This window comes from Bemisia tabaci, chromosome 1 (genome assembly GCF_918797505.1).
Source record: "Bemisia tabaci chromosome 1, PGI_BMITA_v3".
Taxonomy (NCBI): domain Eukaryota; kingdom Metazoa; phylum Arthropoda; class Insecta; order Hemiptera; family Aleyrodidae; genus Bemisia; species Bemisia tabaci.
Genome location: NC_092793.1, coordinates 39,591,471 through 39,619,081, shown reverse-complemented (window position 1 = coordinate 39,619,081; position 27,611 = coordinate 39,591,471). Strand labels below are relative to the sequence as shown.

Below are 27,611 nucleotides of genomic sequence, written 5' to 3'. Positions count from 1 at the left end.
TTCTGAGTCCTTCACCAGTCAGGAAAATAATGACCCCTGCAGACTTACCTCAAGACCTTAACTCGTATTTTCTGCAAATTTTTGCAGTGCATGAAAAGTGCGCTCACATGAAGGACTTCACTCATGACTTGACCAGGAATAACTTGATCAAAGTAACCAATCAAATTCTTCTCTTGTTCACTCTCAGATCACTAATATCCTTGGACATTTATTGTAATTTTCTTTTCTTTATTTCTTATTTGCTTTTTGCAGTGAATTATCTTTTTCATGACTAACGAAATGATGATGAATCTGATATTCCATTTTGATCAATGTCTCTTAATGTATCCCTTTCTTAATCTTATCCTTATTTCTGCATCGTAAGTATTTAGCTTTGTGTGTTATTAGTTTGTTGTAGTCGTATTTTTATTTTCTTGCCTTCTATTAGGAATTATGTGGCTTCAAAACGGCCAAAAGTTCCTCCCGTGTCTGCAGCTCCATCTAATTCTCTGCATGGATCATGTGAGTGTTCTTTTTTTAAGTATGATTTGTATTGGGCTCCAAGTTTCTTTTCGATGGCCTCTTTATTGAATTACTCTATACGCATGCTTTTCATCTTTGTCAAACATCATCAAAGTTGATGACTATCATTGTTCAAAATAGAGAGGAGTTATCTCTCTAGGAAAACAAAGAGTTGAAGGTATAAAGGAATTTGCTTAGTAAGCAGCCAGAACTTTTAGACCGGGACAGAAGATTCGCCATCTTGACTTTTGTATTTACTTCTATGCAAAAATGATGCCAGACAATCTTCTGTTGCAATCTAAAAGAGTGTAAACTTTTTGGTGTTGACTCTATAAACTTTTACTCTTGAGTTATAAAATTTGAAACTTTTCATCCGTCATTTTTCAAGTAATTGACACCCTGGCCTCAAAGATTTTAAGTGAGAGTTGAAAGATTTTTTCGCTAATGAGCATTAAATCATTATTATTTTACATTTTAATACACTGTCTTTACTTGGACGTTTAAATTAAAAAATAATCTAAAGTTTAGAAGTAACAGGTCTCAATTAAGACTTTGCATCCAGTTTTTCATAAAATTTTGGAAGGGAAATGAAGTAAATGAATGAATGAAAGTCATCATATTGTTTCAATTGTATTTAATTTATAGAAAATTTACCTCAATATCTTTAACCGCTCAAAAGCTACATGCAAAAGACTATTTTACATACGACCTTTTGGGGGCTAAGTAAAAAACTCAACCATTTTTGGGCGTCCTAGACCATGCTCTTCAATACCTGAAAAAATGAGACGTTTTCATCAAGGGCCTAGTTTCAGTAGCAGATGGGACAGTAACGATCAAAAGTAACACTTCATTGATCAAAAGTAACATAGGAGGGAAGTAAGTAACTGAAGTAAATAAATATAAGTTTGAGTAGAGGGAGAGAGAGGAAAATTTAAACCTATGAATTTGGTTATGCTTTGCCAGCAAGTATCATGTAATTTGTGTCAAATCATTATGCATGAGTTTGATTTTTGTGTTTGATTTCTGAAGCTTAGGCAAGTGTGACCGCCTCTTTGTGCAGTATCCTTCTAATTATGTAAACATTTAATTGTTTTCCTTTTATTGTAAAAATTCAGTGTAAAAGCTGTGTTTAGAGTTAAAACACTTTACACTTTGTGTGGTAAACACAAGAATTATAGACCTAAGGAAGATACATATGACATATGCTGATTTTCTGAATTTCGAAGATTGAGATATTCTCATGAATACATTGATACGTACGTTTATACCTACATAGTATTCTACATCAAAACAACCAGGTCCTCTCTCCCCGATTTGGCTCAGATTTGTTATGGAGGGAACCCCCACCCATTGCAAGATATCAACCGGTAAAAACCTATATCACAGCCGTAACAATCATGTTTAGATCAATTGGATGAGAAACACTCATTCAAGAAATGGTAGATTGATACCAACTGCCACCATGGAAAGTCAAAGAGAGGAAAGTAGAGAAAACGAAAATCTCAAAAACAAGCTTTTTCTAATATTGCTAAAATTCTTCTCATTTTCCTACGTCGGTCTGCCTCCTGAAAGGCAACTTTCAGGAAAAAAATAAATACATGTTGATGCGTTTTGCCATAAATTGACTTGTTTTTCTAATTTTTTCACATAGCCACAGCATCCGGTGTACTCTCTCAACATTCCCGGAACACTCCTTCTCCGCTCTCTCAAAATGGTATGAAATCTTTTGCTTGATTACAGCTCTCTCATAGGATCAATCTGAAGAATTATTCATGCTTGTAAAGCTGTGTTTTATCTGTTTTTGCAGCAATGAGTCAAGTTATATTTTATTCAATTAAGTGCCCTAAGATTGCTGTTTTTTCTTAACTTTTTGATTTCCATGTAAGCTATTAAAATGTATTGTGGAATATAAATTGTTCCAACACATTTTTTTGCAATTGAAAATATAGTTTTGTGTGTTTTAGTAGTGTGTATGTGTGCGTTTGCCTTCTAGAACTTAAAAAATTTAAAAAATGGTAATATAGTGCAGGCTCAAATGTTCATTTTTAGAGTCCCGTGGCACTATTAGTGATAGAAGTGTAGGAGATGTCTTAATCTCTTCGTCTTGATGTCTACACAGAATTCCGATGTTGGCATTCTCAATTTTCAAAAAGTCACCCCCTATCCAAGACGGCGGCCAAAATCCTCTCCCCCCCCCCCCCCGTGGGGATGATATTTACAAAAACAACCCTATTGGCCGACTAAGGTATCGATTCCCATGTACTTTTGGTTGTAGAACTCAAATCCGCAGTCCAAAATTCACTCAGACCATTTTAGAGGTTCCCCAATCCAAGATGGCGGACAAATTTGGGTCAAAAACGGGGTAAGGGGCAAAAACTCCAAAGTGCCGAGTAGGGTGTTTAACCGTAGGTTATTTGGGTCGTAACATCCGAAAATGAAGTTAAATTTACATTATCGGGGTATGGGAGGGCTCCAGGCCCCCAAATGGCGGCAAAAATGGCCGACGCTAGTACACGGGAATTGTTACCTATCAGTAACTTGATTATTACAAATTTTTTGCCCTCAGCGTCGGCCATTTTTTCTGCCATTTTGGGGCCTGGAGCCCTCCCGTGCCCCCATAATGTAAATTTAACTTCACGGTTAAACACCCTACACGGTTCGTCTCAGAGGGAGGTAAATGAAACTGTGTTGCCCACTCAAAATTCCTTCGGGATCTTGAAGTAGGTTTTAGCTATATGTGGTGGATTTTTCTACATCTTTCACAAATCCTCACTTGGTTTTTGCGGGGGGGGGGGGGGGAGTGTCTTTTGTCTGCGGGAGGGGAGGGTGTGCACAAGGTGTGGGTATTTGTTAATACCTCTAGAACAGTTGCAGATATTGACTTACGGTTTAGACAAAACTTCCTTGAATTAAATTACGTACATTTTTGGTGAGGGATCACGACTCTCTCGCCCTCTAGGGAGGTCGGTGATAGGTTCAACTTCTGGCATCAATCGAGATGACCGCCACTTGAAAGGCTGCCACTTTTAAAACATCGTAATATTTTTATTACTTATAGGAGCATTTGCCCCTTACCCCGTTTTTGACCCAAATTTGTCCGCCATCTTAAATTTGGGACCTCTAAAATGGTCTAAGTGAATTTTGGACTGCGGATTTGAGTTCTCCGACCAAAAGTACATGGGAATCGATACCTCAATCGGCCAATAGGGTTGTTTTTGTAAATATCATCCCGACGGGGGGGATTTTGACCGCCATCTTGGATAGGGGGTAACTTTTTGAAAATTAAGAAAGCCAACATCGGAATTCTGTTTGCAGACATCAAGACGAAGAAATTAAGACATCTCCCACACTTCTATCACTAATAGTGCCACGGGATGACATTTGCGCCTGCACTAAGAAAAACTTGGAAGCATCTGTTTTTGAAACTCAACTTGACCAGTACTCTTTAGCCCCTTCTTGATCCCTTCTTTTTTTAATTTAGGAATAAATGATGGAAGGAATAATCAGCAGCATCCCAAATTTTGGCAAGCTAAGAAATATCAATTAGTATATTCCTAAGTCTGGTCTTAAGTGAAAATGAAGGAATACAAGTGATTAATTTTTTATCTCCAGGTTCAGCAGTTGCAGTTATGAAACCCCCAGAACCAATGTTCATCACCGTTCCTCCGCGACCACAGCGCCTTTTGCACTCAGAGGCATATATCAAGTATGTTATTTTTCTTCAACCTAATCATTAAGAGCCATTTCTAGTATCTGAAAAGTTTTAAGAGTATTCACTTGATACCCACGATCTGACCTTTGTTTCATTTGAAAGGTCAATCCATTTCTTTTCGAATGAAACGAAGGTAGTCTCATTTTTTCAAAAATTGCTAAGAATTTTTGAAACAAAATATTCAAAAAAATGGTGACCTTCTCCTGTGGAAACAATTTATACCATGCCTATGAAAATTCACTGTCTCAGCTGTTGCGAAAAAATCAGTAGTGCAAGGGTCCATTATTTTCAACGACCGTTTAGCCCCATCGGAACAATGGAAACTGACAGAATGGACCGTTGTAGCAGGCAATGTTGTAGGGGTGGAAACTTCGGAAGTAGAAAGGCTTTAACAATGCTCTCGGGAATCATAGAATCTTGAAAGAGTATACAAGGAGATTTTTTCCATACCTGAAGGGAAAGTATTTTAAAGCACTATTAGGAAGCGAGGCAACTGTAAAAATGAACCCGAGATATGCTGAGAGCAATGGATATGCATTCCTGGTGGGGGTTAGGTTGAGTGTCCAGGTAATCTCGAATCTGAGGTGATAGAACACACAGATTGTAGGGTATGGGAGAGGATCTGAGGAATGGCCACAGAAGGGCCTCAGGAGGATAGGGGATTCTGGTGGTTGTGTGTCGATTAATGAAATTGATAGACAATGGGGAACTATTTCTCGAAACGTGTGGTTTTTATAGACTGGAAGAAAATGATGGACTAACCATAGAGTCTTCTGTGGTTTGCTGTTAGCTCGTCTATTAAGTACCTGCTACCACCAATGGAATCGCGCCATTCTCTCTTTTTCTTCTTTGTCAATTGCTTTGTCTATCAATTTCCATAATCAGCCTATTGGTAACATGACTTGATCTGCCAATGAGAAAATTGGACACCAGAAGGATAGGGTGTCCCTCATTTTTGAAATTTGAGAAAAGTTAAGCTCCCCAGGTCTCAAACGTGCTATGAGGTCTACAAATAAGGAATGTCTTTTGGAAAAAATTTTAAAAAAAATTGTAGGACTCTCAAGCGCCCTAAAGGGCGTCATTCGAAAATGTTAATTTCTGGTAGAGTGGATAGTCAATTCTAGGTGAAATTGACGAATTAACGATTGTAAGGCAAGAATTTGGTCCGTTTGGTCGTATCTTTGATCGTTCAGCCGGAAAACCGACTTAAATGGGCGGAAAGCCGAGCCGCGGCCGCGCGCGGTTGACCGAGACGAGCTTTGCCGGGCAGCGCCCGGCGACGCGCGTGGGTTGTGAGTGAGGAACATGTACACATACACAGCTAAACGTGGTGCGGGAAGCTACGATGAGGAGGCTGCAAAAAAAGAGGAAAGAAAGAAACGGGGCGTTTCGTAATATTAACTTTTTATGCTCAACTGGAAACAGAGAAAAATAAAAGGATAAATAAATAAATGAAAATAAAAGGCTAAACACGAGTTATTGATTCGCTGTTATTTCGAGATGGAGACTCAATGTTGTTCTTCAGAGGGAGGGCAATTAAAATTCTGATAAGGCTCTTAAAAATTGCTATAAATTGTTTAATGTTTAAAAACGTCTTTGGCATAAAATTAGTTAAGCGTACCATCGTCCAACTTGCGTAGTAACATAGTTTTGGTAACAATAGCAATATTAGGTAGTTTAAGAAAAGTCAAAGCTTATCAAAATTTTTCGGAGTCATTAGCTAGAATTTTTTTACTTTTATTTTATGAACATTGTCTGTGAAGTGAGACGATACGTGTAGTAAATCTTGAAAGTCTTGCTCACTTTCAACTTTCTTCTTAAATTTTTGCATCAATTTGACGGCTCCTTTCAGTATGGCCCTTCACTACTTCAAGGACTAAAACAATTTGGTACATATGTATGTATTCCGGGCTTTCTGGCCAATATACTGGGTCTATATCTAAAAATGCCGGTGAAATACCAAAAATGTCAACATAAAGCCATGCTATTTATTGTAAATAAATCAGTCAGCCTGGTGCATTCCTCAGCCAGAACATCTCGACGTCTGGGTGCGGCAGGGAGGCCTACATTATTTTTTAAATTTTAAACACACAGCAACTTCTCCTCCGACAAAATTCTCTTATCGAAAAGAGACAGAGGGACAAGCATTTCACTCAAGTACCATTAGTGATTTGAAATTTTCTGTGGAGCTCGCCTGCTGCTAAAGGATCAAAGTTTTTAAAGTCTACTAAGTCTTCAATGAGCTGAAGGTCATTTTTGGGAGCGCCAGCAAAATGGGGAGAACAAAACCGACATTTTATACGATATACACCATAACAATAAAAAATATTAACGTGAAGAAGTCCTTTTAGTTCCTCTTTTGTTAGGGGAAACTAATCTCTGAACATCCAGATCTCCAGAGCGTAAATCGCCTTATTCATCCACCAAGCCTTATTAAATGAAGTAGTGAAGGACCATACTGAAAGAGCCGTCAAATTGATGCAAAAATTTAATAAGAAAGTTGAAAGTGAGCAAGACTTTCAAGATTTACTACAAGTATCGTCTCACTTCACAGATAATGTTAATAAATATCAAAAAAAAATTCTAGCTAATGACCTCGAAAAATTTTGATAAGCTTTGACTTTTGTGAAACTACCTAATATTTGTGTTTAGCCTTTTATTTTCATTTATTTATTTATCCTTTTATTTTTCTTTGTTTCCAGTTGAGCATGAAAAGTTAATATTACGAAACGCCCCGTTTCTTTCTTTCCTCTTTTTTTGCAGCCTCCCCATCGTAGCTTCCCGCACCACGTTTAGCTGTGTATGTGTACATGTTCCTCACTCACAACCCACGCGCGTCGCCGGGCGCTGCCCGGCCGCGCGATGCAAAGCTCGTCTCGGTCAACCGCGCGCGGCCGCGGCTCGGCTTTCCGCCCATTTAAGTCGGTTTTCCGGCTGAACGATCAAAGATACGACCAAACGAACCAAATTCTTGGCCTACAGACGTTAATTCGTCAATTTCACCTAGAATTGACTATCCACTCTAACAGAAATTAACATTCTTGACTGACGCCCTTTAGGGCACTTGAGAGAGTCCTAAAAATTTTTTTAAAATTTTTTCCAAAAGACATTTCTTATTTGTAGACCTCATAGCAAGTTTTGAGACCTGGGGAGCTTAACTTTTCTCAAATTTGAAAAATAAGGGACACTCTACAGAAGGAGTCATGGATTGGTCTGCAGTAGCATCACTCCTGCTGAAGCTCCTGGTGCATGTTTTTTCCATGTAGAGATATTTGGACTACATTTTGCAATTTGGAACTATAAATTCTAGCCTGGTTTAAAAACAACGCATAAGCCATTAGTTTCCCTATGCACATAAGCGTTTTTCCAGGAGAGCCAGAATTTATAGTTCCAAATTGCAAAATGCAGTCCATTTCATCACTCCTGCTGTAGCCCCTGGTGCATTTTTTTTCCATGTAGACATATTTCTTTTATTTAAGGGCAATCACCCCTCGGGTGATTTCTTTGGTTGTTCATCGTATGATTTATTTGGGGCGGCGGGTGGGGGGGTTGCATTCTCTAGCATATGGAGGGTTCTTGATTGTTGTACTTTATTTTCACTGAGCTACCATGCCGGCTATGGGCCAGATTCATGATCACCTCTCAGACAGCTCCTTTTCTTAGGAAGCCCCTCATTTTATTGTGACCGAGAGAAGTTTAAGGGGACCTTTAACTCAGCATCTCAAAAAGGACATTTTTTCTAAACCTGGAGTAAATCTAATGAGAATAACTTTGGAAATGAACTCTTGCAATGGATCCAATTTTGGATTTGCCACAACAAAAAATAAAACATATGGAGGAAAAACTTATTTGATTTTGACAGAACTTAATGTGGGTACGGATCTACCTTTATGATTGCAAAATCTCCAATTTTCTCCCTCAGCAATTTCAGGGTGGCCAAAAGTTTAGAGTATTGAAATTCCCTGACTTTCCCTGACTTTTCCCTGACCTTTCATGAGAAATTCCCTGACTTTTTGACTCGAGAAAATTTGCTTTGCGCGCTTGCTCAAGAGGTAAAACAGCAGAAAAACCAGAGTTTGGACATTAACAGCTCTTACCTTCTCATGGTTGTACCAAACTTACACTTCCCATCCCTCCACAAAGCAATTAAATCAGTGAGAGTGAAGGCACACCAACTCGGAAAAATGAAAATGTTCAGGGGCCATTAAGAACTGCATTGTGGGTGGCGAAGTTAGTCTGGAAAAAATCTTTCGGGTGGGACAAAAACTTATTGACATTTTGAAAGGTAGAGATAAAATAGATGAGCCACCCTTGATGCCATTTATGAAGATAGAGCAACTTTAATGAAAGCTGAGCATTTTAAAGTTAGCGAGGTGGTGTGTTTACAGTCAGAGTCATTCGATTTACGTTTAAGCCTACCTAGAAGGTAAGTTGTGTAAAACCTTGATTATGAAGGCTTAAGAGAAACCATGAAGTTTTTTTGAGTATTTAGTATTCTTAAAGGTATTTCAAAACTCATAAGCTGCCACATTTGAAAGATGTGAGACGGCAAGTGTAGGTACCTACTTACCATTCATAGGATTCCTATCCTCAAATGTCTAATTAAAAAATCACAGGGACATACTTAAAAAATTCTGAAAAAAGTATTTTTGACAAATTTTTGCTGACTGTGTAAAAATTTTCAGCAAATCCAGAGCAGTCATTTGCGGAAAGCTTCCCTATTAGACTTGTAGTTGTATCCTACCTCAGTATTTAAAACTGATTATTAAAATTTGAACATAAAAATATGATTGGAGTATTTATAGCATTTACAGGCTTTCAAAAATTTTCATTACCTGCAAAATGAGATCAATTAAGAACAAGTAATTCAACTACTGTTTTTCAGATAATGTAATAATTTATTTAGGAAAATTCAAAAATGAAGGAAAAAATTAAATACAAGAAAAAAAAATAAAATATCAAAAACGAAAATAGTCGCTATGTTGAGTCATAATTCATGAAATAATGAGCATAGGAATAAAGTATGAAGCAAAGTGATAATAACAACATTGGTAAAGTCAGAGACTCAAAGAATCACAATTCATATAAATAAAATAATGACATTTAGAGGAAGGGTACACATCAAAATAAGTGAGAATGGAAAATATTAGGACGGTAATGAAAAGTTACTATCAGATAATTCAGCCACGATGCTCTCGAAATCATCACTATCTGAACCTGCAAAATCTAACCAACTATTTCCTATCACCTTCATCAATTCATTTTATTTTAAGCCAAAGACCAACAATGCATTTACTTGAAACATCTTTTTCGTTTTTCTCCTGCGTATATCTCAAATTTGCTAGATATTTCAAGTAAATATGCTGGCTGGTTTCCTTTGCAATATTAGTAGGTTGAAGGGGATACTGGAACAGACACAAGGTAGTGAGTGATACTAGATTGACGACAAGGATTTTGAAGGCTTAGAAATGAGCAATTTTATATTGTGTACTTGCAATACTGACAGTGAACAACAAACGAATAACTCAGTCAAATAAATAAGTGAAGTGAATTTTCTTTTGGTTAAAGAAACCATTACAAACTATGGGTATTACTAACTTGAAAGTGAAAATGCCTAATTACCATCAGAGCACAAACAAATTGGAAGTTTTATGACTCTGCACAATATTTTAAATATATTAAATCAACAAAAAAAGGTTAGTACCTTCTGAAAAAAAGACAGTCACAATTGACTAGTATTTTAAAGTAGCAAAATGTGTTACATACTAAAAGGTAACAAAGGTTTCTTAAAACTAATGAGAACAAATCTTATAATTTAATTGGGAACATAGAATGCGTTTAAAGGTTTCTGCGTTACCATAAGATAAATAAATCAGGCAAAGTACCACTAGAGGTACTTGACAAGATGTACACATGTACATGATTTACATGTACTTTACAAGAGACTTGCTTTTTCAACAAAAAAAATAAGTAAATAAATAAAACCTTGTAAAGAGATCTTTACAGGCACAACGGCGACTAATGGACTGCTGCTTCTATCAGAAATGGAAAACTCAACAATTAGTCTAACTGTTTCGACTTTAAGATTTGGAGTTTCTCTTCAAGAGCATTTAACTCTTCAATTCTTCCCCTTTTTTCAGATGAAAGCTTCTCAATTTCAGCTTTTCTTTTTTTACTTTGTAGAGAATTTTGGATTTGTGAATCAACCAAATTCTTTTGATTCTTTAAAGCTTTCAAATATTCACTGGAGGAATTTTTGTGATACATTATCATTGTTTTATTGATGTCAAAAGAAGTTAAATCTTCACACTTTACAGCGTCATATACTTGCCTTAGACCCACTAAAGATTTTTCAGTTAGGTTTTCAATAAGGCATTCCTTGTTCACAGAGAAACCCCTCTCAAGGGCAGCATTTCCATGGCCAAGTATCAAAATTGATTTAAAAAATGCACTTAAATCTTTTAATTTAGAGGAGGGGTTACATTTATCATAGGTCCCAATCATTTTTTTGATCCAGAAATGGTCGAGGCGCTCCTTACCTTCGCCTTTAAAGGATGATATAAGCTCTTCATACCTTGGGAAGGAACATAATCTACCAAATTCTCTTGTTAATGTGTCTGCCAATAAGGGTGAGATCCTCTTTTTGTCCATGAATTCATCAATACAAGTGTTAAATCTGTGATCTCGAGACGATATACTTTTACATACTGTGGGATCTAGGAACGAAATGCCCCTTGTTAATCTAAATTTTAGGGGGCTCTTTTCCACAATTTTTGTGCACGATGCAACTAGTGCTTTCTTGCATTCTTCTCTGAAAAGAAGGATGTCATTGTCTTTCACACTATTATTAGCCCTAATTTCAGCGAGAGCCCTTTTGGTCGACGGACTCAGTATAATTTTATTAGCTGCAAGGAGGTTTTCCTGTTTTTTCAGGTCAATTTTGGTTATAGAATCAGCTTCTTTAATCACTGATGGTTTTACAAATTTCATTAAAAGTTCTTGCAAGAGCCTGTGCAAGTGCCTATATAGGAACGGTGCTAATGGCCAATCTGACTGGAATCTAGTGAGGAATTCCTTAAACTCTGAGGAATAACTGAGGAAAAAACATAATTTTGGCTTTAGAAGAGGATCCTTAACAAATTGTTTGACACTTTTATAACTGTCACTGTCCGGCTCGTTTTTGTCATTTTCAACACCTTTTATAAAAGCTCTAATATGCGGTAAGGTTAGAATAGCCGTAGAGGCAACTTCCGTATTCTCTAGCCACCTTACAGAACAGTGCTTTTTGGGAAAAATTTCACTACCGGAATATTGGGTATACAGTCCTTTTCGGGTGGGCTTGTCTTTAAACAAATAATAAGAGTTAGAAAAATACGATGTCAGCTTCCAGTTTGTTGCCTTAATACCAACTTTAAAAGAATTGTTTAACACATGCAATCCACAGGTACCAATAAATAATAACATTTTGGCGAGAGGGTTCTTCTCTAAAATAAGATTTTCGAAATCTTTAAGAAATTTTATGTTTACATTAGGCCCATCCATTGAAACACTCATTACTTTCTCTAAATTCAATGACTCAATAACAGAAATTAGACCTTCTAATAAATCTATAGCTTTGGCTCCCTGAAGGAAGGCTGATGAATAGTAACTGGTTTTGACTTCATTGGTGTCAGCACACCAATATATAACATTTACATCCATCTGCCCTTTTTGGGCTACTTTATTTAGAGATTCATCGAAACCAATGGTAAACTCAGAACATTTTTGGAGAGTCTTTAGTAAATTATGATGAAAATAGGATGCCAAACCATATACTATTGAATAAGAAATTTTAGTTCTCTGCAGGTGTATTTGTTTTGCAATATTTGAATCCGGATACTTGATCGGATCAAGTGATACAATAGATCCCGCACTTCGATAAGATACATGGTTCTTAACAACGTTCAAACAAGTGAGTATTTCTGCTTTGGCTACAAGTTCTTTGGAAACATAAAGATTCATAGGTCCTATGGAACTAGTATTATTTGATGGGACAGAAACAGATGATGCCTCTTTTGATGTGACAGAAACAGATGATGCCTCTTTTGATGTGACAGAAACAGATGATGTTTCACCGGAACCCGTGCTAGAATCTCTGACAGTTTCTTTCGTGCTATAGGACACAGGTTTACAGTAATTTGACAATGAGTTTGACAGGGTTTGCGCACTAACTGCACTTACATGTCGTTTTCCTTTAGCATGACTTAACAATGCTTGCTTGCCCATATTGCTCAGGGAAATGGACGTGTTGCACAAGGAACATCTGGCGTTATGAACACTTGCTGTGTCTGCAACAGCCCAATACAGTGCAGGGTCTAAAGACCAGGATATTTGGTAGCGGGTGTGTTTCGGCTTCATGATTACTGCATTCTGAAAAAAGAAAAGATAATAAAGATAAAGACTACTGCTGGGTTGAGTTCAGTTCAAACAAGACTTCACCTGCCTTTTGATTTTTGCCCCCATCTCAAACGCTAAACAAGAGCTTGTGTTACAAAACTAAATAAAAGAGCGAATGCTGATGCTAGAACTGCTAGGGAGCTCTGATTTTTGATGGCGGAGAAAGGGAGAACATCAAACAGATTCTGTTGTGAATGAGGTCCGTAACTGAGAGAGTTCTGACTTTAAGTACTATGTATTATTGGCATATACAATGTCAATTCTTCACTATGCAACGATCTTTATTTGCTTGCACAACAATCAATGTCAAATGAAACTGAAAATTAGAGCCGTCTCCAGAGCCGATTCTACCGTTCCTGGTTGAAGTAAACCCCCTGTCAAAGCAAATCTTTGAATGCTTTTGTCCAAAATTTTAAGAGGTAAACATGGTTGTTTATGGCTTGAATGATACTTTCAGCTATGTTGGGACTAAAGTAATTATCCTTCAGTCAAACTTTAACCAGGTTAAAAAATAACGAAAGGTTGTAAATCCGATGCTCAGTCAGTAGAAGCTTCGATCACAATACTTAACAACTGAAAGAGAGAGTTACCATTTAATATTTGTTGTAATCTAGTCACATTGCTTACTCAACCAAAAGAGCGATGAAAATACAGAGATCTCCGCGGAGATAGATGAGACAAATCTATCAAAATATTCAAAATGCAGCTAGGTAGCAGATGAACTCAGTCATCGCTAATTAATGTGAAACTTCTTTCCTAACGGTTCACTCCGCTCGTGCCATCTCATAAATGATGATACTTAGAAGATGAAAATATTTCACTTACCAAAACTTGCTGCTTGAGTCCATTCTTCGTCGAAGCATTTAGACCGCGGTATGAGCATAGAGTACAATAGAGTCGCAAAGTACTGGATCGCCGATGAAGTCACTTTTCGAGGCTGTTTTGTCCAGTTCTCCGGAGACTAGTGTGCGGCGACTAGCGATGACGCATACGCAGAGACTCGCGCTCAGCGCTCCCCACTCCCGACAGTCCCGACTCGGCTCCGTTCGTCGGCTAGGCACACACTGAACCAGCTAAAATAAGTAGGCCGGTAATAAGTCTGAAATTGAGTCCATATATGAATATTATCTCGGAGTAACATACATTAATGGATTCATTATGGCTTTGAATACCTATTTCAAGCAAAATTTGCCCAAATTAATACCGATGGAATTAAAAAAAGTCGATAAAACACAAGCAGTCGTTGATTTCTCCATAAGCCACCGTGTAAAAAAATGCCGGTTGGTTCACACTTGGTATAAGTCAGAAATTAAATTCCTATATGAATTTTATCCAGGATTAATATACATCAATGGATTCATTATGACTTTGACTATCTAATTATAGCAAAATTTGCACAAATTAATACCGATGGAATTAAAAAAAGTCGATAAAACACAAGCAGTCGTTGATTTCTCCATAAGCCACCGTGTAAAAAAATGCCGGTTGGTTCACACTTGGTATAAGTCAGAAATTAAATTCCTATATGAATTTTATCCAGGATTAATATACATCAATGGATTCATTATGACTTTGACTATCTAATTATAGCAAAATTTGCACAAATTAATATCGATGAAATTAAAAAATGTCGAAAAAACACGGACAGTCGTTGCTTTTCCCGTAAGCCGCCGTGATAAGAAATGCCGGTTGGTTCACACTTGGTATAAGTCAGAAATTAAATCCCAATATGAATATTATCCAGGAGTAATATACATCAATGGATTCATTATGGCTTTGACTACCTTTAAATAGCAAAATTTGCAAAAATTAATGCTGATTGAATTATAAAATACCTAAAAAACACAAGCAGTTCTTGATTTCTCCATAAGCCGCCGTGTTACAAAATGCCGTTGGGTTCGCAAATGGTTCACTATTTTCGGAGCACACGCGGCTCGGAAACGCCTGTTTATGGATTGGCTTCATCGCCGCTCCAGTACTTTGCGACTCTATTGTACTCTATGGGTATGAGTGCGAGATCACGAGAGAAAAAAGTTGAGGTTATGTCACTAAGCACAACAGAACAGTCACAACCAAAACCATAGACGGTCCGCGCATAAGAATTTTTTTGGCGAGACGATAGGTAAGCAACCCGCATTGCACGTATTACCGAGAGAAATCATCAGCGGCAGAAACGACCAATCACATTTCACCAAGCGCCGCTCGCCGATAGCAGCGCCAGTAGCGGAAGTCAGGTGAAACAATCAACAAATAGTTCACTGGAAATGCGCTAGAGAGAGTCATCACAGCCGCACAGCAAACACGAACAACGTAAGCGGAATAAAGTTCCCTGACTTTCTGTCAAAATTCCCTGACATTCCCTGACTTTTCCAGGTCGTTACAAATTCCCTGACAATTCCCGGTTTTCCCGATTTTTGGCCACCCTGAATTTGCAATTTTTGTTGCGGCGAATTATTTTAATCCGGTGCAAAGATCCATTTCCAAAATTGTATTCTTTAAATTTACTCCAGGTCTTGAAAAGTATCCTTTGTATGATGCTGTGTTGAAAGTCTCCTCAAACCTCCCTCTGTCACCATGAGATCCATACGGGCCTTCCTTTGAGAAGAAGCTGTTGAAAGAGCGACTATGAATACGGTCCTTAGCTTCAATTTAACTTTTTTATGTGTATTATTTCTCTTTTTCCATGTTGTAATCTTGTTCACCTTAATTTTTCAGGTATATTGAAGGCCTCACAGCTGAAAATCGCAATGTAGGAACTTGGGAAAAACAACTGAGAATGTGTCAGGAAACTGTACCGCCTGCAGATGAATCAAAAATACCTGGTGCTTGGCTTCAAAACGGGGCAGGTAATCACGGCAGCGTTCTGAGTGCGCTGTGGGCTTTGAGAGATTTCATGAATAAAGATGCTTTGAACATCTCCAAAATCCTTTACAATTAGTTTATGCTGTGTTGTAGATATTCTCCATAAGCTCTTAAGATCTTCAATGTATTTTATTCTTTTTGTGACTCTAGATGTCATTTTAGCTTTTTTTACTTTTTAACTTTCTTACAATCAATTCTGTATTTATTATTTGACTTAGCACCATGTTTTTAATATATATTGTTGTGGTTTTGAAAAGAAAAAACTTTACGCTATGTATAAGACAAAGAGTATTTATCAAACTCTGTAAGTATTTTCTAAAAAATGGGAGATATTTTTGTTGTACATATTCATCAATGGGTCAGTCACTGTAGTACTGAATCCTGTTTTGATGATGCCAGGTTTTAGATTTGATAGATCAGCTGAGATCAGCAAATAGGTAGGATTGCAGGTAGATCAGCAAATGCAATAATAAGATCTGTTCAAAAACCAAGTTTCCACTTTCATTTCAACCTAAAAAGGGTAGAAAGTGATCGTTGTGTATTTCGACACATTTGAATCACTAAATACAAAAAGGGCACAAGTCCAGAAAACCAAATTGTTCAGGAGACATAAAAAACTTTTCATTTCATGGTAGATATATTTTGGTAAGTTGTTATGTTTAAAATTGGATTCTATACAGCAGCCTGCGTATAATGATGGTTTGTTTATCTGAAAATATTAGTAACTAGCCTATTGGCAGCAATTTAAAAAGTTGGAAAAGTTGCAATTTTAAAAGTTGAAGGGACTTGTGCCCTTTTTGTATTTAACAGGCTAAGATGGCAGGCTTAAGCAGTTAATTACTAACTTAAACCAATTTTTTTTTTACAAAATGCTTATTTTCAAGCTTCTAGCTGACAAGAGATACAAAATATCTTAAATGCTACTCTTCTTGCCTACCATAGACTCACTCTTTTCGAGTTTCACTAGTTTCCGTGATTATCAAAAAAATGTCTGCCCAGAACTTTTTAAATTCAGAGGGGACGTAAGGTTCCAGATCTGCCATCTTCTTATCAACAATGGGAACAGCCCCTGTGTAGAAGTATTTTGTGGGTAAACGAAGTGGCATTACATTTGATTTTCTCAGTTTGAATGTCGAAGTCGCACAAGACCCGAAATACACTGAGAAACCTTTAAGACCACGACGTTCTCAGTCGTGCATTCAAATTGATGAAAGGTGGAAATTATAAATGTACTAGCTGCTCCAGGCGCCCTCCACAGCTAGCAATGGTGGTGCAGTAGCTTAATTGGAATCGGAGCAATTAGTTGAATCTATTTAATAATGATGAATAAAATGTCTGTAACAGTACGTGTTGTTAGCAATACGCAATACTGCAGTTAATAAGTCAGGGTCAGTCAAGCTGCAGAGAATAAGATGCCAGGATATCAAGAAGCTGTGAAGCGGAGCAGCCGAGGGATTGTGAAGGAATGTGGGTGGCAGGTGATGAAGGACAATGCGACCCAAACCTCCTTCTTTGAGGTCGGCGGGAGGAGAGCTATACGAAAGAAAACCGAGATAGCCGAAAGAACGTGGTGGGAGGGGTGGCTGAGACCATAGAGGGGGGGCAAGCAGGTAGCGGCCGGACGACCGCTCGAAACAGCTGAACTTTACTCGTCGATAAAAGCAAGAAAATTTCAGAAAATCGAAAAACAATTACAGCCTGCAAATCTACAGATCAAAAGCTTTCATTTAAAAAAAAAAAACCATGCAAATCGGTCCGGTGGTTCTCTCAAAGATAACGTCCAAAGATTCGGACCTCCGTTTTAATACATTGGAGAAAATTTGAGAAAATTATAGGAGAAAATCTGAAAAAATCGAAAAACAATTTACAGCCTGCAAATCTACAGCTCAGGGGCTTTCATTTAAAAAAAAGATCAGGCAAATCGGTCCGGTGGTTCTCTCAAAGTTAACGCCCAAAGATTCGGAACTTTGCATTTTAATATATAGGATCCACCACTGGTCTAGCTAAATGCTTACCACTCTGGTTTCTTGGGATTTGACCTGCTTAAAATAGTATTCTTTGAACCATCCTTGGAAGTCAAACATTATGGCCTGGTCAACTAAAAAAACTCAATGTTTCCCAACAATTTTTGATGCCTTGAGAATTAAATCAACGTATTGGTCAATAGTATACAGTCTTTCTGTTCTCTTGAGCTTACGTTTTATAAGCCCAAATGCCCAGTCGCAAGGGAGTTACCTACGAATGCCCACGTTGAGGAAAGAATAATTTTAGCGTCTTAATTTTCTCTGTTTCAACCAAGGACATTAAAGCACGTATGAGAGCATGGTTTTTGTTTTGATCCCCGCAATTATCACAAAATATATGCAATTCATCAACTTCTTCCATATCAGCACTAGTAAAGTGTTCAATATAGAGGATAACAAAAAATATCACATCATCTGGGGTCTTCCGGGCAGTTGTTTCCTGGTAAACATACAATAATGGTGTCGTCTCTTAAATCATGAATTCCAAAAGTGTCAACAGAGAGCTGACGAAAACAGTATAAGTCTCTTGTATTGGAAAACACGTGGTAGAATCGGATTCCGAAAGTTATAGATTACGTTTCCACACCAGCTGATCCGCGCACAAAGATTCAAAAAGGGCACATGTCCCGGAAATGTGCCCTTTTCGAATTTAGTGATTTTTCGCAGCTGTTTTTAACGTATTTAAACGCTGCGGATAAGTACCTTTTTTTGACACAAGATGCGTCTATCGATGAGGAATAAGAATCCGCTCCTAACTCAATTTCGCCAAAAATTGGACTTGTGCCCTTTTAATATTTTGTGATTCATTTAGTTTCAAAATGACCTCCGTTTTCATGCATCACCTTTGCACCCTCTAGTTTTCTGGAAAAGTTAATGTCCATGGGAAAATAGACTTTTCAGCGTTTCCCATGTTTTTGCCCAAACTTTCCTCCGCTGTTTTCAGGATGCACATGAAAATTTATTGGGCTTGTCAAAGTATTAATTTCTATGCACTTTGATGGGCCAAAGTCGACTATGACAACCATTTTTTCCTATTACCTCTAAATTATCTGGAAGAGGCGATTTTCTCAGCAAAAAGAGCCAAGCTTCAACCTTTTTCGTAGTGAAGAAGAAAAGAGCTGTTTTTGGCAGTCTTTGATTGGTATTTTTATGTGTATTTGCAGTGGTTGAATCCGATTAGAATTGCTGTCTTTTTCCCATTACTCAAGTTTAGGAAACCCCCTTTACAACACATACATTTGTAAGAGCCGCTCTCTGGCGCTCTGTGACGCCTGAGCACCCCCTAGTCTAACTCAGGGTTAAATACTCACGGTGTGGTTTAAAACTTTTAAATAACTTATGAATACAACCCGCGGTTCTTTTGCAGAATCTTGTTTTAGGTGGTTTATAGAATGAGGGAAAACAAATCGCAAAATCTGGGATGGAGCCGTTTTTTTTTTTAAACGAAGTTTTGGTTATTTACGGGCAAAATGAGGAAAAAAATGAGATAAACTGTTACGAGAGCCTTAAGAATATGCACCCAACACATTTCCATGTATTTAATATGTTTTTTATATGGAAGTGGTATATAGAGTGGGCTGGGGGTCAACTTAACCCCCCCCCCTCACCCCCTTGGACAAAAATTGCATGTTAAAATGGTCATTTTCCTTTTTCCCTGAATTTTTGGTCGGCAACTCTCCTTTCCAGTCCTTGGAGTAATAAGAAGGAACACCTCCCCCCCCCCCCCCCCCGAGACGATTCATAATATATTTAAATTGCTGTAATAAAAATAAAGTAATTTTTTATTTCAAACGTTATTTTTCAATTCACCTATACAGGGTGTTTCAGACCACCCGTACCAGGCCTTTCTCTCGGTTGTTTTAGGTCGTACGAAGTCGGGGACCGCGGGGTTGAATAGGGAATCGACCCCAAGAAATCCAAATTTCGTGGTCCCGAAACCCCCTCATTCCCCCTTGGGGGGTAAAGGGGGGGGGGGTCACGATGCTAAAAGTCACGGTTCCTGACCGAATTGCGGATTAATCGCATCAGAATTGAAAAGCACGGAAAATTTCACGTGAAATTGACCCCTAAAAATCCGTAATTGGCCCATCCAAGGCCTATAAATGACCCCCTAAAGAGGGAGACAGTATCCCCTCCATAATTTCTATTTGGTCTCAAAATTGACGTAGATTCTCCAGAAAAAGATGGTTTCCCAGGTAATCGACCCCGAGAAATCCAAATTTCACTGTCCCGAATCTCCTCTAGCCCCCCTTGGGGGGTAAACGGGGGGTTTAATTTTGAAAATCGGGGCTCCTTTCCGAATCGCAAATTGATTGCATCCAAATTGAGGAGCAGAACACTTTTACATCTTTAGTGACCCCCAAGAGTTTTAATTGACCCCCCTGAACGGCAGAAAGTAACCCCTGAGGAGGGGGCTTCGCCCCCTTCAATTGTTTCTCAAGATTCCTCTTTGGTTACAAAATTGACGTCGATTCTCCAGAAAAAGACGGTTTTCCAGGTAATCGACCCTGAGGACTCTGAATTTCATGGTCCCTAAGCTCCGCTACCCGCCCTTGTGGGCAGAAACCGTCTTTTTCTGGAGAATCGACGTCAATTTTGTAACCAAAGAGGAATCTTGAGAAACTATTGGAGGGGGCGAAGCCCCCCTCCTCAGGGGTTACTTTCTGCCGTTCAGGGGGGTCAATTAAAACTCTTGGGGGTCACTAAAGATGTAAAAGTGTTCTGCTCCTCACTTTGGATGCAATCAATTTGCGATTCGGAAAGGAGCCCCGATTTTTAAAATTGAGCACCCCGTTTACCCCCCAAGGGGGGCTAGAGGAGATTCGGGACAATGAAATTTGGATTTCTCGGGGTCGATTACCTGGGAAACCTTTTTTTTCTGGAGAATCTACGTCAATTTTGAGACCAAATAGAAATTATGGAGGGGATACTGTCTCCCTCTTTAGGGGGTCATTTACAGGCCTTGGATGGGCCAATTACGGATTTTTAGGGGTCAATTTCACTTGAAATTTTCCGTGCTTTTCAATTCTGATGCGATTAATCCGCAATTCGGTCGGGAACCGTGACTTTTAGCATCGTGACCCCCCCCCTTTACCCCCCAAGGGGGAATGAGGGGGTTTCGGGACCACGAAATTTGGATTTCTTGGGGTCGATTCCCTATTCAACCCCGCGGTCCCCGACTTCGTACGACCTAAAACAACCGAGAAAAAGGCCTGGTACGGGTGGTCTGAAACACCCTGTATGTATGTACACTGTTTTTACTGATTTGGCTATTGTATGTTTATGTATATGAGGCGCACACTAGGCAGTATTTGTAGCATTAGGCACTTAAAATCATCCCCTGTCCCTCATCAGACAGCCGCAAATCAGCTAAAAGAGAGTTACATAAAAAATAAAAAAAAAAACATTTTTTTTAACCTTCCCCAATTCTAAATACATTAAAAAAAAAACAAATATTTTGCCCTGCAGTAACAATTTCCTTCTGCACATTTGCTACATAATATTTAATACTACATCGTTATTGATTAATTCTTCTTTTGTATTTTCATTACTTATCTTTATTTTTTTTCTCTTCTTACTAATACTCCTACATAACTCGCTTGAAGTGCCCCCCTCTCACGATGACTCTTCCCTTTTGCTCCAACTCAAAGCTGACTTAAGAAATTAACATCTGTAAACATGTCTGGCTATAATTTCAACTATGTAGACAAAGTAGGTATGATAGGGATGAATGCACAGGAAGTTCAATCTGTAGATGAAATAAAAATTCTCGTCGAATCAGCAAATTTAAAATCTGATTGTTTCAACATTCTTTGCTTGAATGTAAGAAGTATCAACTGTAACTTTGATCAATTCATCAAAATAACCGAGGAATTACCAGAAAAAATTGACATTTTAATCTTTAGTGAAGCCTGGCTGTTCAAGAATAATTTTTCAGAAAATGCATTTAAAATCAAAGGTTTTCACAAGTTTTTCATAATGAATAATGAAAATCAAAATAATGGTGTAGCTGTCCTCACAGGCGAAACACATGATTGTGAAACAAATGAACTAACCCAAATGCGAACGGGTACCGGTTGCGAGATTAAGGTAAAAATCGATAACACTTGTCTCACGGTATTCGCATTCTATCGCCCTCCTGAGCTTCCCATGTGGGACTTTGAAAAAACTCCATCATTTTTGGGTGTCCTAGACCATGCCCTTCAATAGGTACCCGAAAAGATAAGGAGATTTCATTCTTGGCCTAGTTTCAATGGCAAATGGAACAACTTCATTGCCTGTGAATCGGTTTTTTCCGTCTCAAAGCACAGAGGCAGTGCCTTCCCTCGTCAAAAGGGGTCGTCATAAAACAACATAAATTGACATATTTTCTATTAATTCTGCCGTCGTAGGGTTTATTCAGAGACAATGAGACACGGACCTCTTGGCAACGAGTGGAAACTTTTAGGTACCTACTCTCGGGGATTCTACACCTACTTGTGGGCAATTAAATGGAGTAACAGTCATCACCCGCTTCCCGGCTGCCCGAATGACACGCCTTGCAATAAGATGGTAAAAAATTGCAACTGTATGGTGTTAAAAAAAATTGCTATGAAATCGCGCGAATAATTGCAATAGGGTAGCAATAATTTTCAGTAGGAAAAATTGCAATTAAATAGCTAAAATAATTGCAATAAATTTGAGATTTCTCTTCAAAGGGAGGGGGATACATTATTGGGAACGATAATTTTCTTGAGGCGGGAGAAATATGATTAAGAAGAAGTACTTTTCTTGGGAGGGGGCACATGAAGTTCTCTCTTGAGGAAACACCTATTTTGGTCGTTGAAACCTTCCAGAGCGCAGGACTATTTTTCTTCGGAATGCTCCATTGCTACTTTCGGTACGTACTAGGTTACAATTTCGTTGCTGAAAAATCATGCACTGATCAGTTTTTACTGTACATACACCGGTTAAAAAAAATGAAAATTGATTTATGTAAAGAGGTTTCAGCACTTCTTAGACTTTTTTTTTGAAAAGACAAGCACACAAAATTACGTATGATTTCCAGAAATTCTATTTTTCCCCCAATCTCAATCCACGAAATTGTGCACAGTAAGAGTTGCGCTTAGAGAGAGGATATTCCTCCCTCAGATGGAGATAAAATAATACAGCACTATTCTTAGCAGCTCCATTTCTTAGAGAAAACTTTACGCATATTCATGAAACATGATGAGTTTGTAAATGGGGGAGGAACTTTTTTGGTTTGAAAGTGTAAAAAACATTTAAGAGGAAAATAAGAGAAAATTATGCACATAGGTACTCTTTTTGTGGGTAACACAAAAAATCTAGATGATTTCGAACTCAATACTGTCTAAATCAGAAAATAAATAAACAATAAATTCGTTCACGAACTACAAACTTGGAGATATAGGGACAAAAGAGGAGTGAAAAAAACTCTGACAGGTTTCACAAAACCAAGATAAATATTATTGAATATAATGATAATAAGCCCGGTATGACAGAAATGAAAAACTTTAAAATCTGAAATCCATCCTCGAACTTAATTCTTAAAAAAAGAGAAAAAATTAAGTTACCACACCTTATTACATTAAAGCTGGAATGTTACAGCATCTTCCTACAAATTATTAATCTATACATTACTCTTAATTCTTCATCTATTTCCTTCTGGGATGCAGCTGGGTGAGGCAAATTTCAAGATGCATTTCTTCAACTGCCATTCCAGGTGTTTTACAAGTGCATGTAGGATAGTAATCTCATTTAATGGTTAAAGGCACAGAATAAGATTATGAAACCAGAGGGAATCATCTTGCTTCAAGGGTCGTCCAGGAAGTAAATTTACTAATTCAATATCTCCTAAATTAAGCCGGACAGAGAAAATCTGCAAATAGCGTTGAGAAGCCACTCCTCTCAGCTTTCTATCATGCTACCTGCAGATTTTTAAATTTGGCATCATAGAACTCGAGGAAAATGGATTTTTCTGAATCTGTCCCCTCTCTGTGAGTGTCTTTCTCACGGAATGTAATATGCAAGTTAGTTGCAACATCAATTGTTCATCGCAAGAGAGTGACTTAAAGGTGGTTGAATTCCATGTATGACATAAGGAAACACATTTTTTAACCAGAAAGTTGCAGGATTATTCGATAATTTATGGGTCTGGATTGCATTACATGGAAAGGTTAAGCTACATATGGTCAACTCGTAGAGTTATAACGCGGAATTGGGTTTCGGTGTGTGATTGGTGCTCTATGATTCGTTCTTTCACCAAGAAAGGTGAACACATCTGCTCAAATCCAGGATCATTTACAGTATAAGTGTTGTAAATGCTGCATTTTTTTTTCAAAATGATGCATCTTTGACGAAATATCTTTGAGAGCGAGCAGGATAATAAGAAGGCTCATAAAGGACTCAGTCAGCAAAGGAGAGTTTACACTGACAATTCGGTTACCATTTGTTCACATGCAACTGATTCCAAAGTACACATGGTCAATCCTGCCATTTCCTGACTTATAAAAGTTCTTTCTTTCATTTCAAATTATGCACACCCATCTTCAAATCACTTATTTGCCATAAGCAATAGAAACAGCAGTTCATTTGCTGATGCCGCTCTCTGAAATTTGGAACCTGTGAAGAGAGGAAGTGGACTAAGAAAAAACCACTTTTCTAGACTTTTGTAAAACCAAATTTAAAAATCTTGAGCGCGTTAGAAGGCTAAGAGTAGTGGCTTTTCAACACTTTATACAAATTTCATCTATCAATCTTAATTTAGGAGATACTGAAAACATAAACTTAGGTACTTTCTAGACAACTCTTGTACTTAAAAAGTGGATAAAATTTATTAGAAGAGGCATACAAGCTCCCCCTCCCCGGCCAAAAACGGCTGAGGCACAGATCCTCAGGATGGGAATAAAATTGAATCGTCAACATAACAAAATCAATTTAAGCCGAAGTTACTGGATTCTTCAAATAAACCACCATTTGTAAAAAGATCACCTCGGATTTAGATACAAGGCCCGGGTAATCAGTAACGCCTCCAAGCTCATAGATTGAGAGCAATTATAGATTTTGGTGAAAACTAGACATGTTCTGAAAGTAATTGTAATTAATTTCCTAACGGTCTGTTGGTTTAAAAAATTGAACAATTTTCGACGTTACAGCGTTGCCAGACGTCCGAAATGTACTTTCTTGATGTTGAAGGAAAATACTACGAATGAAAAGTTGACTCTGCCTCACTAAAATTGGACGAATTTGAGATAAACGAAAAAAGCGAAGTACGAAAAAATCAGTAGGTACATATTACACAGCATTATGTAGTGTATCAAAGACAAGGTTTTACTTATTTTTAATATGCTCCGTTGAGTTTAACGCACTTGCGCCAGTGTTCAACATGCTGTCAAATCCTATTGAAGAATAATGCACAAGGTTGATTTTGCAACTGTGGCTTCGACTTCAGCGTTTGATGAGGAATAACTGGCTTTAAGGTCTTTTCCCAGAATAGGAAAGACTCAGAAATTACACAACATTGAGTTAGGACTTTGCGGAGGATGCAAAGGAATGGTCTCCATACCTGAGCTGAACACTTTAGTAGAAGTTTGACAACTGCGAAGGGGTCAGATTTTGTCAAGTTGTAGGTAGAACTTGGTCGTCGACTTCTTCGAATCCTGGATTTTTGACGTTTTTATGTTTGCAGTATTTGTCTGAATTTACAGTTTACGGTAATCCAATATCTACTGCAGGTGTGAGATTTGACATTTACCCCTCATCAGTTATCCACGATATATTCCTTCAACAACTTAAGAGAACATGTTGAACTTTCGGTATTGTTGTAACATCAGAAATTGTCTAATTTTAAAAATTGATAAACCATTAAAAAGGTAATCAAGTCTACTTTCAGAATAAGTTTAATTCTTGCCAAAATCTATGATTGTTTTAAAGTTATGAGCTTGGAGGCGTTCCTTATTAGCTAGGCCTCTAAATCTCAACAGATGTAACTTTAACAAGGACACTGCCAATTTTAAGATCTCTGTCTTTATTGGATCCCTGTTTACCCTTTAGATTCATTAAACAGGAGCTAATGTTCTAATTTCAGGTTCCTTCAATGTATATTCATATTATTATTTGACCATTTTAGGCATCTCATTAAATATGCTAGCTCAAATTAAGTTGGCTTGAAAAAAAAAAAAAATTCTGTCAACCGCATAAGAACCGTTAAGACAGAAGGAAGGAAAAGCTTACTAAGTTGCATTGAAAAATTAATTTAAAAGAGAATTAATAAAATAACATACATCCAATAAAAACTGTAATCTAATAAGGTCACATAAGTAAAATGAGTCAAAAACCACAATACCCAATTCAGATGCAAATGTTCAAATAGACTAAAACAATACCCTTGGAGAGCACTATCCGAGTAACCTGGGTTTCCATGATTTCCCCGACGTCCAATTCCGAGACACTCACTGACTTTTTGAGCTTTTTCCTAACTTCAATCTTTCCTAATCTTCTCATTCCACCTGATCTATACTTCCACTTTAAAATATTTTGATCATCCTGACTTATGCTGAACATCGGGCAAAATTTTCACTCTGAAGATTCAAATTAAGTAAAAAGCACTCAGAAGTTGATAGAAATGTCTTTTGAATGGCAAGAGCTGACAGCTGAAGGTGCTAAGCCTATGCACTACTAAAGAAACTTTGTTACTTTTCATACAAATTCCCCGACCGTTCCTGGTAAGTGCCAAATCCTAGATTTTTTAGACCACTGGAAACCCTGGTCAACTTCTAATTATTTAAACCAGGGAGCAATAATTTATAAGTATTAAAATTAATATATATGATTGTTGGGTAGAAAAAAAACTACAGTTCTACAAATAAATACAGATACGTCAACATAAGAGATGTATTGATGGATACATACATTTAACACATAACATTGATAATATTAATTTCTAGCTATGAAAAATCCTCCTTGAACTTTTACTTTTCCCTGAACCTTTTGTTTATAATCACCTAACTGATCGGAGAGGTGTGAGATACTCTGAATAGACGCTATTAATTGTAGTGAAATGTAACTTTTTCGGGAAAATTCGTCCTGGTAAAGCTAGGGCAATACAGGCTCCAAAATATGAACTTACATCTACTGGGAGAGTAACGAAAATTTTCCACTGTAAAAATAAACATTGAGATACAACAAAACTATGCTTGGTTGAAGAAGCAAATAAAAAGTAAAGTAAAAATAATCAATAAAAAATAATAAAAATTACATTAAAAGAAACGGTATCCTTGACATGAAATTACATCAAATACGTAAGCATGCGAGCAAAACATCTTCATACTCAATCACACTGATAAAGTATTGGTCTAATATATGGGAATACATATCATGTTGAATCGATCAGGACAGGAGCATGGGTATTTTAAAATTGGAGTGTGGATAGAAAGACATTGGAACCACAAAATTAAGGGGGAAAAAATGTTGTACGCAGTGCATCCATGTGATAGATAACCAATCATGATCTTCACTTGTATTCACGCCAAAGAATGTTAGCTGTGCGTTAACCGCCCACTGATATCTAACAGCCGTTCCACAGCAGCATTTACATCACCAAATGTTGCCGTTAATGCTGGAAAATAAAACATACTAATGCATGAGGTCCTTCAAAAAGGTTCAATTCTGGGTAGCACAGTATTAAGTTCAAAATCCTACAAATAGCGAGAAAAATTGGGTTTTACTGTTTAAAGTTGTACATTTGGGTGGAAAGAACAGTCACAAAAAAGTTCCTATGAATCCGAGTTGTGTTAAACCCAAGAAGGGAGGGAGGGGGAATAGAGACTTTTTAGGTAGCGTTTCCTTTAATCCTTCATAACTCCCAATACGACTGTATATGCCTCCAGATTCTTAAATCAGTTTTTTTTATGAAACTTTATAGTCAATATTTACAAAGAATTTGGTTGAGATGGAAAAAAAAGAAGTTTTACAGGAATGCAAGAAACCGCTTGAAAGGCGCTCTGGGTGGCATAAGGAAATTCGTGAGCTTGTAACGTAATTTTTCCATGAAAAGGTATTTTTCTATAAACAGGGTT

The 27,611-nt window shown here is 37.6% G+C and overlaps 2 protein-coding genes and 1 long non-coding RNA gene across 14 annotated transcripts in view; 1 reads left to right on the top strand and 2 right to left on the bottom strand.

Annotated features, from left to right (window-relative positions):
- polybromo (protein) overlaps positions 1–16,002 on the top strand; it is a 157,153-nt gene extending 141,151 nt beyond the window's left edge. For 5 of the 11 annotated variants that reach the window (XM_019050591.2, XM_019050592.2, XM_019050587.2 and 2 more), the window contains exons 30-32: positions 2,153–2,215; positions 4,114–4,207; positions 15,365–16,002. In XM_019050591.2, coding sequence (XP_018906136.2) covers positions 2,153–2,215; positions 4,114–4,207; positions 15,365–15,587 — 380 coding nt within the window. In that variant the 3' untranslated portion in view covers positions 15,588–16,002. Of the gene's footprint in view, positions 1–427; positions 502–2,152; positions 2,216–4,113; positions 4,208–12,058; positions 12,165–15,364 lie in introns of those variants that run through there. The other 6 variants (XR_002009358.2, XM_019050595.2, XR_002009355.2 and 3 more) reach the window with 5 other exon arrangements.
- LOC140224682 (uncharacterized) lies at positions 12,110–15,357 on the bottom strand. The gene is made up of 2 exons (XR_011899931.1): positions 13,475–15,357; positions 12,110–12,622 (listed from the first exon to the last, which is right to left on the bottom strand). It is a non-coding gene; the product is annotated as an uncharacterized lncRNA (long non-coding RNA).
- Positions 16,003–25,818: 9,816 nt separating the features above from the next.
- Positions 25,819–27,611, bottom strand: part of Ubqn (ubiquilin) — an 85,551-nt gene continuing 83,758 nt past the window's right edge. Inside the window, exon 10 of one of the 2 annotated variants that reach the window (XM_072300845.1) lies at positions 25,819–27,151. In XM_072300845.1, the coding sequence (XP_072156946.1) occupies positions 27,072–27,151 (80 nt within the window). In that variant the 3' untranslated portion in view covers positions 25,819–27,071. The remainder of the gene's footprint in view (positions 27,152–27,611) is intronic. The other variant, XM_072300843.1, reaches the window with a different exon arrangement.